The 18,441-nt window shown below is 39.0% G+C and overlaps 1 protein-coding gene across 3 annotated transcripts in view; it reads left to right on the top strand.

Annotated features, from left to right (window-relative positions):
* Window positions 1–16,063, top strand: part of ndrg3a (ndrg family member 3a) — a 53,086-nt gene extending 37,023 nt beyond the window's left edge. For 2 of the 3 annotated variants that reach the window (XM_015011417.2, XM_015011418.2), the window contains 14 exons: window positions 851–956; window positions 1,096–1,216; window positions 2,165–2,227; window positions 2,308–2,368; window positions 5,276–5,362; window positions 6,608–6,664; window positions 8,282–8,385; window positions 8,619–8,684; window positions 8,773–8,824; window positions 8,903–8,950; window positions 9,043–9,078; window positions 9,448–9,499; window positions 12,248–12,286; window positions 13,950–16,063. In XM_015011417.2, coding sequence (XP_014866903.2) covers window positions 851–956; window positions 1,096–1,216; window positions 2,165–2,227; window positions 2,308–2,368; window positions 5,276–5,362; window positions 6,608–6,664; window positions 8,282–8,385; window positions 8,619–8,684; window positions 8,773–8,824; window positions 8,903–8,950; window positions 9,043–9,078; window positions 9,448–9,499; window positions 12,248–12,286; window positions 13,950–14,125 — 1,068 coding nt within the window. In that variant the 3' untranslated portion in view covers window positions 14,126–16,063. The remainder of the gene's footprint in view (window positions 1–850; window positions 957–1,095; window positions 1,217–2,164; window positions 2,228–2,307; window positions 2,369–5,275; window positions 5,363–6,607; window positions 6,665–8,281; window positions 8,386–8,618; window positions 8,685–8,772; window positions 8,825–8,902; window positions 8,951–9,042; window positions 9,079–9,447; window positions 9,500–12,247; window positions 12,287–13,949) is intronic. The other variant, XM_015011419.2, reaches the window with a different exon arrangement.
* Window positions 16,064–18,441: the final 2,378 nt, after the last annotated feature.

Below are 18,441 nucleotides of genomic sequence, written 5' to 3'. Positions count from 1 at the left end.
GTCAAGTCCATTAAGTCAATGGACTTAATGGACTTGACCATTAAGTCTGCTTTAACCAATAACATGGTTAGAGCAGCTCCTTTCTACCCTCAATATGATCAACGAGTAATAACTTAAAATACTAAAATATTAATATTTGGGTCAAACTAAATCACATTTGTTTTTGTTTTACTTCAGTTTGCATTTAAATCTATTGTTGATTAAATTTAATGCATATTTGGTAAAACTATTGGAGTAATACAACTAATAAACGGCAAAAAAATCCTATAATATAAATAATTACAGCTTCTTACCGTGTCCATATTAAATGTCTGACTCTTTGGTCAGTGTGTGTGTGAAACATGGCTAGCACTACCTTGTGCTAATAAATTAGCAGCTAAAAGGCTAAAGCTAGCTTAAATTAACAAATTGGTTTCCTTATGTGAAGAAAAGTTACACAAATTATGTTATGTTCTTAACATAAGCCGCTGAAATGAACATTGTTATTCAGCATCATTTTACATTTTACTATTGCTTATGCTGTCTTGGACAACAGGTTGAGTGATATCTCATCCAAAGTGGCGCTTTTTAGTCTCCTCTCTAACCCAGCTTGCTGGTTCTCGGTGTTTAGACGACTCTCCCAGCAAAGTAAATCCATCATTTGGGTTAAGGAAACAACCCAGCTATTATTTATTAGTAGTTTCTTCCTCAGGAAACATTATATGCCTTCTTTTGCTGTTCATGTTCATCTGAGAGGTTTCTGTTGTAACTTAGCTCGTTAGTAAAAGAAAGCTAGAATCTGCCTATCTATCCTCCTGAAGGCATTACACCTTTCATCCTAAGCTCATGTTTTTCCTCTCCTTGGTTGCAGGAACATGACATTGAGACTCCTCACGGCGTTCTCCATGTGACGATGCGAGGCGTTCCCAAGGGCAACAGGCCCGTCATCCTCACCTATCACGACATCGGACTCAACCGTGAGTCAGCCAAAAAAATATGTTCGCCCATGTCCCACACTCCTGGATGAATGACACGGTTTAGTGACTATTTTTTTGTATTATTGGTAAGTTGTCTCCATCTTGTTTGCCTCTTTTTTTTTTTTTTTTTTTTTTTTAGACAAGTCCTGCTTCAACACCCTGTTCAACTATGAGGACATGCAGGAGATCACCCAGCACTTTGCTGTGGTCCATGTGGACGCGCCCGGCCAGCAGGAGGGCGCGCCTCCCTTCCCCAGCGGGTGAGTGGCGCTCTCCTTTAACACATTCATTTCAGAGCTGGTGCTGACACAGCAGGTTCATTTGCTAATGGAAACGTTTTCACTGGTCATTTGTTTTTCAAATCGAACTTCCTTGAACGTATAAATCTATAATGATCTCAATTTTTCTGATTAACTGAAAGATGAGAAAATGTACAGGGTTTAGAAACTGCTTGTATTTCATGAACCTTTTAAAAATATTGTCACATTACAGCTGTGACGTTCAGTGTATTTAACTATGGTTTTGCATGATGGACTTGCACAAGGTGGTGCACAGCTGGAAAGTGGAAAAAAGTATTTGTAGATTTTCAAAAAGAGAAAACTATATACAAATATATTTATACTCTAATGCCACTAAACATAATCCAGGGCAACTAATTACCTCCTGTTCAAATCTGTTCTAAGCATACAGCCTGAGCTGCAGTGGAATGCTTTAGATGTGCGTGTGTGAGAATGACCAGTTGAAAACAATATATAACTCTCCTTTTCCACTTCTCAGTTATTCACCACTTTGTGTTGGCCCTTCAGTCAAAATCTAAATACAATCTGTTCAGGTTTGAGTCTGAAAAAATGACAGGATGTAAAAATTGTCAGTGCACAAACACTTTTACATGATAGTATAAATTAGGGATGCATCGATATAAAGATTTGTGCCAATATTGATATCCAGTAATAATATTGTCATTATGGGTGATACTCGATATTTACTGTTATTTTTGTCCGATACGATGTTGGTGCTGAAATATCACATAGCCAATACTGATATTAATTCTGATATATTGTGTGGCCGATGTCAATATTAGTGCCAATATATTATACATCCAATAACGATACCAATATCCATATGGATGCAGCTATATCAAGTGGTTGATACCGATGTTGGTGCTGACATATCGTATATCAATTACATGACCTCTGACCTGTCTACAGATACCATTACCCTACCATGGACGAGCTGGCTGAAATGCTGCCCTCTGTGATGACTCAGCTGAAGTGAGCATCTTTCCTGCTGTTTGCTGGTTAATGTTTTTTTTTTTTGTCTGAATCACTACAGCATCTGTTTGTTTCTGTAGGGTCAACAGTGTGATCGGCATCGGTGTAGGAGCTGGAGCTTACGTCCTCACCCGCTTTGCAGTGAGTCCTCCACATTGGTGCTTTTTATTTCTCCTGGTGTGCAACGTAGATTCCCCCTGGCACCGTTTCCCAGGAGTTTTTTTGACCACACAGCTTGTAGCATGAAAGCCTCTTATCAAACCCACACACGACATCGGGTTCCTGTTGTGGTGCCGGTCACCCCGGGATGAATCACCTTTAAGATTCCCTCCTTTTTCGTGCGCCTTGTTTCTGCGCTCGCTTAACGAAGCTAAAATAAGCACAATCTAGAAGAAAGCTCTGGAGAAGAGAGGAAGTACTGACAGATTAATAATGAAACGGGAGGCTGGTAATACAGGGAGGTGAAGAGATGGAAAAATAGCAGCGGTCTCTCCAAGGACAGTCTGCTCCGGTTTAAAACTCAAGTGGAAACATTGATTGTGAAATATGTTTGGCTTTAACAGGCCGGAAAGAGAATCTTGTTTACCCGGGATGGGCAGAGCGGCTCACGCTGCACCGCATTCATATTTTGGCCAAGCGCAGCATCTGTAGCATCTGCTCGATATTAAGCAAGATAAGGTCCTGTGTTTCCCCAGACGGCCTCTGTCTGCCTTCAGGCCTTTTTAAATCCACTCGCCTGCATTTAGAGACCCAGCACTCTCTGTTGAATCACATTTCAGCTTCATTTGAACTGACAGATGTGCTTTATTTTTTTATAGGTTTTATCTGTGTCTTCATATGAGCATGAAATTCTTATGTTTTTCCATTTTCTTCATGTTCTCAGGCCTTCGTTAACAACTTTAAAAACATATTTATTTTCCCCAAGCTGTAACCCGACACTCAATTGTAAAAATAAGCAATTGGTACCAATTCTGAAGAAGCAATTGGCACTTATAGCTTCCAAAAATGTTTTTCTTAAACTGCTTTTGAGCTTGTAGCTGATGATGGCGATAGTCCTTTCAACTTCTAAAACAGAGTAATATTTAGAAAAGCATGAAGGCAAAAGGCAACCAGCCAATAGCGCAGACAAAGGTAGTGGAGAGTGACGATTTACTGAATGAATTATTCATTGCCACCCAAGATAAAATTAGAGATGGCAAAGTCTCCAGCTTGTTTATAAGGCAGCGATTTGTTCAGTGAGGAGGAAAAAGTCAAGAGATATTTTGGCTGAGAGCAGCAGCCTGGATACCCAAGCAACCGGTACTCTACCCAGTGAATTAAAAGCATTCTGTGAAGAGCCCAAATTGTCTGAAAGTTGCTGAATGTAGTGAATGACTGCTTGTAGCTGATATGTTGATAGTAATTTCAACTTCTAAAACTGAGTAATATTTTAAAAAAAAAGCATGAAGAAAAAAGACAACCAGCTAAATGTGCAGACAAAGGTAGTGAAGAGCGATAGCGCAAAGGTAGTGCAGACAAAGGTATCACTGCTTGTGATTAAAAACATCTCATTCAAAAATTAAAATTCTGGCAGCTTTCTGGTTAGACATTTGTATTTCTGCTGGTTCTGACCAGCATTTTTACTCTTATCCACCCATGCATGCATCAGCGCATTCCTCCCAGTAGTTGTCAGTGGTAGTGGTTCTGCAAAACATGGTAGAAGTGAATGGAAGCAGCTGGAAATTCCGCTTTTCAGTCCCCATTTAATTTGAGAGGGTTTAGCTTTATACATACATCAGCATTTAGTTTTTCTCACATGTTGTTTTTCAACAAGTCAATTCTAGATAATACCACACATGTAGTGGATAGACCTGAAGATAAAATACTAAGATACAGTCAGATGGTCTCTCATTTATTGGTCTCTAGGAAACATTTAGTCACAACTGCCGCTATTAGTGCAGGATAACATGCATAGGAAATGCACAGCCTGTTATTTATCATGTCATCCACAGAGTGACAGAAGACGCATGCAAAATGAAAATAAATAATTTTCTTTTCGAGACAGTTTGTACCCACAAACAACACCTCTGACCTCAGTGGCCTGCTGGCTGACGTACAACTAGAACTGTGTGTCCTTGCCACAACATGAACTGTGTGTTGGGCTTGTCCCCTTAACTTCCTATTTGCTGTTGCTTCTGTCATGAGGTGGGGTTGAAGTGGTGGTGAGGAGAGACGCTGAGACCCAGGTTATAGTGATGATGATGAAGATATTTAATGATGAAGATGCTCAAACAGTCCAACAACAGGCAGCACGGCAGAGAGACAGGCACACAGCCAAATACCGGTAGCAACTGATAAACAGGACTTGGAGACGAGAGCTAACGCAAACCAGGACTAAGCAGTACAACTGGCACGAACATAAGACACAGTAGTCAAACGACGAGGACCCGACGAGGAACACAGACAACAGGAGGGTTTAAATACACACGGGGTAATCAAGGGAATGAGACACACTTGGGGAGCAATCAACGGGGAGGACAGGACAGAGACTCACAGGGAAACAGGACTGAACACAGAAAACTCAAAAATAAACACAAAGAAACACGGATCTTGACAGCTTCCTTTAAAATCAAGTCTTCAGTTGTTTTATGATTCTGGAGTGAAAAGTATTTCTGGTAAAGAGAAAAACCAAGACTTTCAGCTGCTTCCATTCACTGCTGCTATGTTTATCAGAGGAGAAGAAAACCTGCTTCTTTGTTTTTGTTCACTTTATGTTTTTATTCACGGTTTATGGCCACAGAGTCATTTAAAAATGTTTCCCTTTTTTTGTTTTTTTATTTTATAAAGTTAATTAAATTTACAGGAACAGATATAGCTGCTTTGCTGTCCTAGACGAGCTGTCATCATCCATATTAAGATTTTCTTTTTAGAAGGATGTCTCCTCTAAGACTCTTTTCGTGTGTCACTTTTTTATTATTATTACAAAAAATGGTGGAAAGTTGTTTCATTTTAAAACTTTTCTGTCTCTAAAACACTGCATTACCTTCACGTTCATCGCTTACTTTCCAGCTGAACAACCCCAGCCTCATAGAAGGACTGGTTCTGATCAACGTCGACCCATGCGCCGAAGGCTGGATTGATTGGGCCGCTTCGAAGGTCAGTGTTCCAACTTCACCGCAGAACCCGGAAGGAAGTTTCATGTGAAATTCAAACAGGAATGAGAAATGTGCGATCAGAAGCGACCAAAATGGAAAAATAAACTGACGAACTACACAAAAGTATTTATTTTTTTTCACCGTTATCATGCTGCGATTCAGACGACTTTCAAATTACTGCTAGAGGAAGAGTATCCCATCAACAAAAAATGGTGGAACAATAACATTGGGTTACAAAAGAATATTCTTTGGAAGTTGTCTGTTTTTTCAGCTAAATTTGGACTATGTAGCACAGCTGAATCCAAAAATGACATCAATTTTTCCTCCATCAGGTCAGGTTTTTATTCTAATTTGATTTAGAGAAATCTGATCTTCTGACTTAATTCATTACATTTTTGTGACACAATCAGTTCATTTTTGTTAATATTTCTCATCCAAAAATGGATTTAGGAGGAAAAAATTGTTTTCCAACAGAGTTTATTAATTAAATGATACAAATTTGGATTTCTGAAAATTGAATAATAAACACTGATCAGGGTAAGTACATGTGAATTGAACATTTCGTCTTGACTGTGTAAAATTCTCCGTCTCTTTCCTGTCCTGATGGAGTCTCTCCTCCTGCTCATCACTCACTGATCAGATTCTCAGGAAATCGATCCAGATGTGAGAACAAGTCGTGGGTTTTGATACTCATGTTGCTCCATAGTTCAGAAAGTTGATCTGATTCAGCAAAACCAGTCTGACTTTTGGATTGAGCTCATCAAAATTACCCTAAAACAGTTGAAAAACCCCAGACAATCTTTTGACTTCCAACCAGTGTACTAAGTGTACAATATAAGATCTGCACAGGCAGAGCAGACTCAGTATTATTAGATGAGCAGTGGTTAAAAATACACATGGTAAGTTTTTATCAGAAAGCGCTGATGCAAGCTCCAGATAGGGTTGTTTTTCTACCCGACCTCATGTTAATGTGAGATAGTGCATCTAAAGATATATTAAGCTGCTTTTTGTTAATTTCTAAAACACACAGTATACAGTGTTTGTTGTTCAACAATGTTTATTTAAGTAATAACTTAGCTACACTCTAATTATGCCATTTATTCTGCTTATTATTGTTGCACAAGCTAAATGTTCTGTGAATTTGCTCACCGAGTACAAAAATCAGTTTCCTAAGAAAACGAAAAGCACACACTAACAAAATGATGATAAATGTGTTACATTGTCTCTGCCGGCTGTGTGTGTGCAGCTGTCTGGATGGACCAGTAACTTGGTGGACATCGTCATGGGTCACCACTTCAGCACTGTGAGTTCTCACTGCGACTCTTTCTCCCGCCCTCCTCTCTCGTTTATTACTGATCCTGTGTCGGCGTCTGTAATAAACTACTCGACTTCTCTTGAAAAGCCAGAAGTTTATCTAACCTTTAACGACTAACAGACGTTTGCTAATAACATCTTTAATATGTAGTGAGGCCAATCATGACCCACAAAAAGCAAACAGTCGTCTAATAGTGCTATAAATGACCCCACTGTGCAAACATAAGCAGCTGTTGGAGTGAATCAATCACGTAAAATGTATTCACATCCACTGCGCTTCTGTTAAATGTGACTTCCTCCACGTTGTTGTGTATGAAATGGATTATTCCTTAATCTTTTCAACACACGTGGTCACGTTACAGGCACAGAAATTTGAAACATTGTTTTTTTTGTGTGTGTGTTTGACGTCATATGCAACTTAAGCAGAATTGTGAAGCTGAATAAAAATTACACCAGGTTTTATTTTACCCATTTGAAAAGTGAAGCTGCAGAGATCCGCAGACTCTGCAGACTAGACAAGTAGGTGTGAACCGAAAAATTGGCCTTGATTTCCTCAGTCTTACCGATCTTACCTTCCTCTGCAGAGGTCTAAAAGTCAGCCATTGTTCTCTTTTCCTCTGCCATGAGAGAGGTTTGGCTGACAGCGGTCAACAATAGTCACCCACTGTTGCCAACTTAGCAACTTTGTCGATATATTTAGTCGCTTTTCAAACAAATAAAAAAATAAAAAAAACAGTATCGACCAAAATTGGAATTGGGAAGTCGGACTTTTTAAAAATCAACGATAGACCTGAAACTGTAATCAGTGCCTCCTCTGGAGACACATGTTGGGATTTATACATCCTCCATAAGAGCAGACAAATTGGTTCTATATACCATGGGTGCAAGTTCTTTATGACGTTTTTACTGCTTGTTCTTGATGCATGTTCATGGATATGAAGTGTGAGCAGCAGTGTGAGAGACCCATGAAGACTTTGTAGTAGTTCAGTCATACTTTCTATAGATCTGGCATGTATGGAAGAGAGGCGGCAGGAAGCTTAAAGAAGTACTGTTAGCTGTTTGCCTCAAGAAAACATGTGGGAGAAGTTTATTTGTTTTGACCTACATGTAAAAGTCCAGGTTTTGGCTAAAAATGAACCGTAGCCATGCTTCCATCCAATTGTTTTGTGAATTTTGAGCAAACTTCTAAAATGTTCCACAAAAAAGCAAAACGCAGATTAGGCGCGTTTCCATCTACGGGTTTGGAGCGAATCAACCAGGCTACGGAAAGCGTAATGTCGTTAGATGTAATAAACTCATGGCTGCAAGTGGAGGTTGCATTAACACTTTTCAAGAAAAAAGTAAAAAATGTTTTTGTGAAATTGAGGGAGTTTTTTTCAAATGTTGCCTTAACATAAACCATAAACCTTTTTTTCAATGATATACCTCAAAATGCACATAAAAAACCCCTCAATGGATCACCCTGAACATCCCATGGTGAAACACAGCAGTGACAACATCATGCCAAGTGTGCCAAAACGAGAAAGGGGTACGATTACTGTAGAGTCTGGACTCTTAAATGTGTTTATCTTTACTGGAATTTGTTGAAGTATTTTCTGTCCGTCAGGATGAGCTGACAGAAAACCAGGAGCTGATCCAGACCTACCGCCTCCACATCGCCCAGGACATCAACCAGGACAACCTGGCCCTGTTCTGTGGCTCCTACCAGTAGTAAGTTCAAAGATGTGAAAGATGCACATTGTTTTGCTTTTTCTCCTTCTTCATTTTATTATTATTATTATTATTATTATTATTATTATTATTATTATTATTATTATTTCTGGTCAAAACTTAAAATTAATCCCAAAAAGGCCAGTCTAACCCCACAGCTTAAGTCAACATTACATGGTTCTTTTTTTAGCTTCATCTTCTCTTAACACGCCGTTACTTTACTTTGTCTGCAGCCGCAGAGACCTGGAGATCGAAAGGCCCATCGTGGGGTTGAACGAGGATACGGTGAACACACTAACGTGGGTGTTGAGACTGAGGCGGCGCTGATCTGTGTTTTGCACCAGAGCGCAGCTTGACCTTAGATGTTTTTCTGTTCACCCACTCCAGGTGCCCCGCCCTGCTGGTGGTCGGAGACACGTCACCTGCTGTCGAGGCTGTGGTAGGTCAAAGTTCACCAGAAATGGTCATTTAAATAATTTGCTTCTTCTTCTTTGTTGTCAACGTCTTTGTGTTTCAGGTGGAGTGCAATTCCAGGTTGAATCCCACCAAGACCACACTGCTAAAGGTGAAGCGCGTTTGCTATTTCAGATGAGTAAAACTCAAATCAATTTTAGCTTTAAAATTCACGTTTTAATAAAACTGATATTGGTTCTTTAGATGGCTGATTGTGGAGGCTTGCCACAAGTTGTGCAGGTCAGTTATTTATTTTTATTTTTTTGCTTTTTTACATTTTAGAAATGCAACATATCACTATTTTTTCTGAAGCCGAACCAACATTCAGCTTCTGCACAAATCTGGAATAAACTTCCAGAAAACTTTAAAACTGCAGAAACACCGACTTCCTTCAAATCAAAGCTAAAAACTCACCAGTTTAGAGTCGCCTTTGATTCATAATAACTGGAACATTAATCAACATATTTGATTAATGATAGGATTTGACAAAATGTAACGTCGGCTGCTTGTTTCATCATTACTATGTTACGTTTTCATGATGTCAAACACTTTGAACTGCCTTGTTGCTCCAATCTGCTCTGGAGATAAAACTTGACTTTCTCTCTGCAGCCCGGGAAGCTCGCCGAGGCGTTCAAGTACTTTGTTCAGGGCATGGGATACAGTAAGTAAAACAGCTGTCATTTTAATGTGTCAAAGGTCTTTGAAAAACATATGAATATATATATAGTAACTCGGGTTTGAACCGGTTGACTCTGTGGTCACTTTCTAGCTGCTTTTCGATGACGTTCTTGTGGTTCAGGTTCATCTGTGTTTACTTCTTCGGCTTCCTGTTGACGTGAGCGCAATTACAAAAGACTCCTGAGCTCGGTGGGGGTTGTTTTTTGTTTTTCTCTCTCTCTCTCTCTCGCATTGCTGCCTGTTGCTAAACAACCTGGGTTTTGGTAGAGTGGGTTGGGTTTCGTCCAGGAGAGCATGAAAAGCGGCATGCTCTCTGAGCCCCCATCCCGGACGGAGTGGCCTTCGAGGGGGGGCTTCTGTTGGTGCTAATATCATTTCCTCTGTGCTCTTTGCAGCGTGTGCCACTCACAGCTCTCAGTAGGTGAGATTTGTGTCTGAAATCACACTCAGATGTGCTGAACAGCAATTTGCTTCCTGCTCGGCACAGAGTGGGTGTTGAAAATGACCCCTTTTTTATTGTTCTTGGTGTGCTTTTTTTTTTTCTCTCTCTCTCCCTTTTAATGCTCAACTGTTTACTGATGCGCTCTCTTTTGAGGGCGAGTCATAGTTAAACAGGCTTTCTGGTTTTAATGTTTGTAGTTTTTGAAAAAAGAAAAAGTGTTCAAAGATTGAGAGTGTGACCTCTGGGCGGATGAGTCGGTTTATAAAGCTTTAGTTTCCTTTCTCACACAGATATCATCTGTCTACAGTGGGCTGCAAAATTAGCCATGAGTGAACATTTTCACATTTTGTCATGTTACAACAAACCACCCTATATTTCTTTTTAAGATTTCATGTAAAAGATCAACATGGGTCATCAAAAGAATAATAATATACTTTATTGATCCCCGGGGGGAAATTTCTTATTTGTTGACAGGCTATTCCTGTTAAATATTAGCAACAATTAGTGATATAAAATGTGCAACACAAGTGTGAAATTAATATTTAGACTACAAGTACTTTAAATGTGACTTAAATATAAAGTAAATTAAATAAATAAATGGAAATGTGTGGCTCTATAACAAGCCTAGAGGGTAGTAGTGCATAACTGGGAAGGAAAATAATCCTTTTTTTTTTATCCTTTTTTTTTTATCTTTTTGCAAGTAAGATATAAAAATGATGAAACAAATTTATATTCATCCTCCCTGATTCAACACTTTGCAGAACCACATTTCGTTCTCTGCACACCTACACCATTCCTCTTTGCAAAAGATGTTTCAGTGTGATTGGATGGAAAGTGTCTGTTCTGCTCCAGAATGTGAACACGCTCTGAGCTCCGGCGTCCGGCTTCAGCTCTGGACGAATGGTTGGAGTTTGTTGTCCAGCTGGAAGGTGAAGCTCCGCCCCCTTTCTCAAGTCTTTTGCAGACTCTAATAGGTTTTTCTTCAAGAATTATCCTGGATTTAGCTCTGAATGACTCTGCCACCACCGTATTTCACTGTGGTGTGGAGATGAGTGATGCTCATTTTTTTTGCCATGTTTTTAGCATATTGGCCACATAGTTCCCTTTTGGTCAGAGACCAAGAAGACCTCCTTCTCGCCACTTCTCCATAAAGACTCATTTTGTGGCGTGCTTGACGAATAATCGTCCTATTGACTAGCTGTTGACTATTTTAGTAATCAATTAATCTATTTTTCTCATGATTAATTGTATAATCAAATAAAAATAGTATCAATATCAGCTGTAGATATCAGCCCAAATTTCCATGTATGTGCATCTCCAACTGCTACTCCTGTTCCTTAGAAAATGAACTTGTAACAATAATATCTAATTTTTATGTCAAAATTCCACAAAAATCTGAAATTATGTTCAATGTAATAACATTAGAAAGCAACATATTCAAAAACATGATTTTTTAAAATGTGTATACTCCAGTTTTTAGTTTATTCATCTTCAGTCAATTTAATAAATGTGAGCGATGGGATCTTTGTCACACAGAAACACATAAATCAGCTGTGTACATATTAGATTAATTTGGTAGGGAATTTATTTTCCGGTTCGTCTGTAAAGCTATACCTGTAGCTATAGCTATCAGCTACAGCATCCTGCTGTGTTTGGTCATTCTTTGTTATGCTAATAGCACTTAACCTTCGTTAGCAGCTCATCAGCAGAAGGAATAATTTTTCTTTCCACTTCCGTTATGCAACTCTTTTTCTTTTCTTGTTTTTCCCTGTCAGTCTCCCACATTAAACCCTCTGCAGTTTGATGTTACGTGACAAAAAGTGAAAACACTTTTCTGCAAGGCGCCGTATGAGTGAATCTCTTTAATGTCACTTCTCTTTTGGTCTCTGCTGCTATCAAACTCTTCGCCGTGGGAGGAGCCGGCGTGGCGGCATCGCTTTAAAGGCCATCCAGTCCACCTATCGAGTAAATGTCACCGCGGGATTAGAGCAGATTAAAAAAGGCTGTTTTCATGCAGCGAATGTGTGCAAAATAAAACCTTGGCACCTCAGTGTGTTTCCCCCTCATTAACACCTTGGGGCAGCATGAAATGCAACAGGAAACGGTCACAGACGGCAGGAAGCAGCCCTCGATGTGTGCGCACATGCTATGATTTCTTACCTCTTGTTGCCAGCCAGCTGCCATTTGTCCTGAGCCGATGCCAAGCCTCCTCTATAAACACAAAGATGCACCTTTTCACTCCTCTTCTCCTTTTTCTCCTGTCTTTTCTTCTTCTACTATTGCCCTCAGTTCCCTACGTTCTCCTCAGTCACCTGAGCAACGAATCAGGTACTGGACTCTTCAGTAGCTCCTCCACCAGGGGGCGCTTTGAACCGAAATGCTTCTGCAGCACACACGTGTGTCAAACTCAAGGCGCCGGGGCCAAATCCGGCCCGCCTTAGCTACTTATGTGTCCCTCTGGGCTGCAGGGGAACGCATATAATTAACAGTTCTTTGCTTAAATGTTGTTTCATCAGTTAAGGCAACAGTTTTTATCTCTATACGGCCAAACTACATCAATCAGTCCCTCGAGTTTTTCGCAGTCGCAAAATCAACAGATCTTTGCACTTCTACGTGCTACTCCATAATTGTGAGTTTATTGCAAATCTTCCACAGTGGTTGAAAAATATTGGGTTAAAGTGATGCCAACTCCCACCTGCAGGTGGCAGTATTTCTTATGTCTACCACACTGCTGCCTCAGCCTTAACTGATGTTAAAATATAGTTTGTGATTAGTATGGCGAGTAGCAAAAAAACAGTCACCTTTACTGAAATATAAGCTCAAGTATCACAACATTTCGTGCAAATATTTTTAAATTAGCCCCTCAAAATTGTGATTGGTTTTGTAAAAACAAAAACTAAATTCATTTTTAATTTTAATTTTTAATTTATTTTTTTTTTGCAGTCATGAAATCCTGGAGGGACTGACCAGAGTGAAAAGCTGTTCCATATTATTTATTTTTTAAGAAGTGCTTATTGAATTCAGATATGGCTATTTATTAATGTTTTAAAGGGGCAGTATTTTTGTAAAATCGACTTTTTTTAGCTTTTTCTGCTCCTTCAAACTAGCCAGCAGCAATTAGCAAACACCTGCATAAGTGTAACGTCACGTCTACTTATATAGGAGTGGCTTCTCAGTGAACCACTGGTAAAAATGTTGTTAAAGGGTTAATAGAGGAGCCATGTTGTGATGACTTCCTGAAGGCGGAGTTTCAGAAAAAGTAGGAGCTTCTTAAAGAGACAAAGGCCCAATTTCAAGGTGTTAAATTACAAGGTCAAATTTCTTTTAAGTCATATTTGGTATATGACTTTGAAACAGGGAACATAGTTAATTGATTGTGCTATAAAATGGCACTTTGTGCCTAAAAGGCACATAACACTGCCTCTTTAACAGTTTAATGAGTTTTAGTAATACATTCCGGCCCAAACGACCCTTCGGGACATTCGTTATCTTGATGTGGCCCCAAAATGAAAATGAGTTTGGCACCCCACCCCGCTCCATTTTGAATGTGAATGTGTGCAGAAAGCTCCCCACAGAGCTCTGCTAGACGTTTTCCAGCAGCATTTTTAGAAGCTTCTGCATTACATTCTTCTTCTTCTTCTCCCTGTCAGAGCCCGGCGCTTCCCGTTAGCATGTCCTCGCTCCGGCGTCCAAATACTGCATGACCCGCTGCAAAATGCCGTGCTCTGTTGTGCTGCATTGCTTGTGTCGTTTTAATTTTTTTTCCCCCCTTTCAGTGGACACATTCAGCAGTTCTCAGTCACACCTCTTTATTTTATTTTAGCCTGATTAGTCGTTTATTCTGAGAATTGCTTGCATGGTAAGCACTTTTCTTTTTCTGTTTTTCAGTTGTTTCTGTGTTCCTGCCTCACTCTGGTCTCTGTGTTGATGTGTGTGTCAGTGTGTGTGAGAGTACAACATCTGTTGTTTTTTTCCTCCTCCCCTGTTTCAGTGCCGTCAGCAGGAATGACTCGCCTGGCTCGCTCGCGCACCACCTCCTCCTCCAGCATCACCTCCATGGAGAGCAGCCGCAGCCGCAACAACATCAGCAGCCTGCTGGAGGGCAACGCCGCTGCCGGGGCACTGGACAGCCAGGTGGCGCCCCAGACCATGGAGGTGTCCTGTTAAACCCCTCCCCACCTGCGTGCGCACTCCCACAGTAATTTATACGCCACTCCCCTCCTCCCTCTCTTTTCTCACTCATCCTGCTCCCAAGCTACTTGACGCCAGAGGGAGTGTGTGAGTGTGTGTATGTGTGATTAGAAAAGGAGGAGCTAATAAAAAATATATATTAACAGATGCATATTAGAGGATATGTTATATATATATATATATATATATATATATATATATATATATATATATATATATATATATACACACAATGTCAAAGTCAACATACTAACATAAACCATGAGAACATTCAGATGTTGTATATTTAAATGTTTGAGTCAGCTGTCTAACCTTGTATTTATTTTTGTTGTTTTTGTTTTTAAACCTCTTCAGACATTATTGTAGAAATCCTCTGTGTTCGCAAGAGCTTCTTTTTGTTTTTTAAGGTTCTCACATGGATTTTAAACAAATTGTGTTTCTCTTTTTAAACCTACTGCAATGCAGATGAGTCGCAGAAGAAAGCGAGGGATCAAAACATGCAGATTCTTGTCGGTGCGCAGGTTTGGGATGTGAAAAATGAGACCACGATGAATCACTGTACAGGTCCTTCCTGGATGTGATGTTTTTATGTGGTGCGATACAACTGAAAACAGGTGTGCCCGAAAAAGGCTCGAGTTTCATTTACATGTTTTCAAGGCTTGGAAAGTGTTTAATTTCATCTAAAGCACTTGATATTAAAACGTCACCGCTTTGAAATAAAGTGCAAGCTACAGCGTTTGACTAAAAGCCTGAATTTGGAAAGCATCGTTTAAAGTTGAAACTGGATATTTAAACATAATAAAATGACACACTTTATTTTCTTACTTTCTAAAATTAATTCTTGTTTTATGTTAAAATTAGCCAAATTATTTCAGTTTAGTAAATTCCATAAAACATAGCAAGATTTTTTTTTCTTTTAGAGATTTTTTTTTTGCAACTTAACCCAGACAGATGTATGAGATGTAGACATTTTAAAACATAAAATTTTGCTTCACTTCAGCTTACTTTGTCTCTGCTGTAGAATATAGAATACCATCACAAGCTATTATTAAGAACTGTAATAAATTACATCAGAGAGTGGCGAATTGAAATGGTTTTCATATTGATTTCATCTTCAAAGTGTGGAGCTGGAAAACTGAAAATACTGTAGAAGTGCATGAACTTTTCTGCGAGAAAAGTGGGCGAACTGAAAAACAAATCAGACATTTTGTTAATCTAACCTTAGAAACTAGGTTAAAAAGCATTAAAGGAATCTTGTTGTTTAAAGGTAGCAGTCAGCAGAAGGATACAAGAGCTTGCAGTGTACCATTTGTGTACCATGGTGACTAAAGTGGGTGGAGGAGGATCACTGAGAGGCCAAAAGTACTAACAGCTTGTGTTCTCCATACTCTAAGAATGTATTATTGGTGAATCGGTTCGAAGTGTCAGCTATGTTTGACCAAAAACCTTCACTTAATCAAGTAAACTTTTTTTTTCACTTCCATCTCGAATCGATACATTAAAGATGAGGGGAATAAAGTTGTAAGAATGCATCTAGGTCTCATAATTTTATATCACATAAACCTAACAGGCACACAGCAGAGGAGTTGCATTTTGACGGCAGACAAAGTGAGGCAGACGTAGCGCTGCAACGTTGCACAAGTGAGATTCTTCTAGAAAATGTCACCATTTAGCTTAGATTTCTCCTTGTGATCAAACTCAACGCCTTCATCTTTTTATTTTTGTCTTTAATTCTTTACGCTCTGTGTTGGTGTTTGTGTTCAGGCTGAATGGATTTTTCACTGACGCTTAATAAACAAGCTCAGGTGTGAAAAGTGTAGCAGTCCTGTCACGTAGGGGCCAAGAACGGCTTCTCACTGTCCGCTGGTTCAGCTCATTTCTATTACTACTGAATAAAAAGCTATGAGACGAGAACATGTCTGGTGTTTTTCTGTTTGCCGGGTGAGTTTGCCTCTTTTTTTTTTGTATCTTTCTCCCAATAAAGTGAAAGAGGAGCTTCTTCATTCAGCTGGCAGGAGAAAGACAGACAGTAAGTTCTAGTACTTTGCCTGTTCTGTTAGTGGAAAAGCGAGGTGATGGTGGTGAGATTGTTTCCAACCGCACATGTTCTTATTTCCTTTCTGAGTGATAACTGCTGCTGTCACAGATGAGGCAGTCTATTTTTAGCATGCAGTGACAAAAAAACAATGATCAGCTGCTTTACAAAAGACAACGACTTCAGAGGTGCAGAGTGGAACAAAAACAAAGTATCTATGTAGAGGAATGTTCTAGTTTCTCTTTGAATGTTGTGCAAGTGCTAGAAAATACTGGGTCATAATGTAAAGCTGTTGAGATTTATCTTTTTGGGGACCTAATGAAGCCACAGTTTGCCAGGGTGTACACGCATCCCACGTCTTAATATCTATTAAATTGATTAAAAATGTAAGTTGGCATTAAATGCGCTAGTTAGGTTTTAAATTTTGTTGTATCAGAACTATTTAATTTCGTATTCTATGTAGTTTTTTTTTCTCGCAGGACTTTTCTATTAGGCAAGACGTTCTTAAGCTATCCGGTCTATGACTCAAGGTGGTTAAAGCCATAAACAAAAACACTTAATATTAATGTATATGGTTAAAGCTGCTGATAAGGAGTTCCTAATACTGGATTGCTATGTGGTTAGCAAGCAAACAAATCAACCGTTAGCAGCTAGCACACGGCTGTTGAAGCACAAAGCTGCTTCCACGAGCCACAAAAATACCCCAGAAATGTCTCCGTTTTTTTCCCCTTACATTTGCACATATCTTGTGTTAAATTTTATTCAGTATGGTCTCACATATTTTTTTTTTAAAAAGTCAGAAGTGTACAGGTGAAACCTTAATAAGACGGTTTGCGGAGCTGGCCTGAACAATACTGCTTCAGTTGCCTCGCACTTGAATCTGACATAATCAAACACGGCGAGGCGGAGGTTTAAAAAGCTCCGCCATTAGAAAATCTGACCCGTTTCATAAATGTTGCGCTGCTATGGAAGATTTTTAATGGTGATAACCCAACTTTCCGTCTGTGCTAACGGGCTGTTCTGGTGATTCAACTCCTGATCTGTTCTTCTATTTGTTCCGTTCACTGCTGTCGTTTTGGTTCAAACTCAGAGCAACCGATTGAGAACCTCTAGATTTTATCACGCCCCCAGTACCAGAGAAGATGCCTTTTCCGGCACCAATAAGATGTTATGTAATATTTTTCCTCGCCTTTATAATGCACAAAGAAACAACACCCACATTGAATTTCTAATTAATTTTTCAGTAACCTTTCCACTTTGCCTGCGTTTTTGTTTAATATGTAGTAATATGGATATCAGGTTTAACTGAGTCAGGTTTGTAGGCCGCCTCGCTTCACAAGCACCGCATGGTGTAGCATTAGAGCAAATACAGAGACCATCATCCCTCCACATAACCATCCAGGGTGGGATTTAGGCCCCTTACTACATGACTTCCTCACTCCCTGTCTCATTAGTGCTAAATAAAAGTCTCCAGAACCTTTCAAAAAGTTTTTATTAATTATTGTGCCAATGCTTTAGATTTCTTGCCAATTAGAGAAAATTAGAAATTTAGATTTCTTGTTTTTATATGTTGCGTCAATATTTCAATATAATTTCCCCTAACAGATAACTGTATCACTGAGAGATGTCAGGAAAAAAAACAACAGTCTGAGAGGTTCAGGTGAATTTTTTACACCACTTTACTTTTCTATTTCACAAATGGTCTTAATGGAAATATTTTACATGATCCAATCTCAGAACAGTTCAGAAACCTCAGAGGTGGCGCACAGCCTCCTACCATCTATTCTGTAGCTAATAATATGATCATTAGTAATTAACCATAGCTTAATGGTTGATTAAAATGGCACTTACAAATTCATTTACAAGACTGGATTGAATCTGTTTACTCTTAAAGACAGTGGAATGCTGTTTTAATCTCCTTCACAGACAAGCTGTTAGTTTACATCTAATCTAGACCAACTAATCTAGATTTATACTAGATTAGTTAATAAAAACAAGAACAACAAAAAAAGGCATTAACTGCAGGTAATATTGCTTTCAAATTACAATAATAAAAATGGATTTAGAGTGTTGCAACGTAGTTGCTACTTTTTTGAATGTTTGTGAATGTTTTTTTCACATTTTATGAAAATACATGTTGATAAGGCAGTTAATGATAAAACTACGATTGAAGCAAATAAAACATTTTTTGCACATATATATAAAATATGAAAAGTATATATAATATATAATTTTATATACATATATGAAAAATATA

This window comes from Poecilia mexicana, unplaced genomic scaffold, assembly GCF_051168715.1.
Source record: "Poecilia mexicana isolate PSO_F unplaced genomic scaffold, ASM5116871v1 scaffold_5, whole genome shotgun sequence".
Taxonomy (NCBI): domain Eukaryota; kingdom Metazoa; phylum Chordata; class Actinopteri; order Cyprinodontiformes; family Poeciliidae; genus Poecilia; species Poecilia mexicana.
Note: the sequence above shows the minus strand (reverse complement) of the source record. Positions and strands in the feature narration are given on the sequence as shown.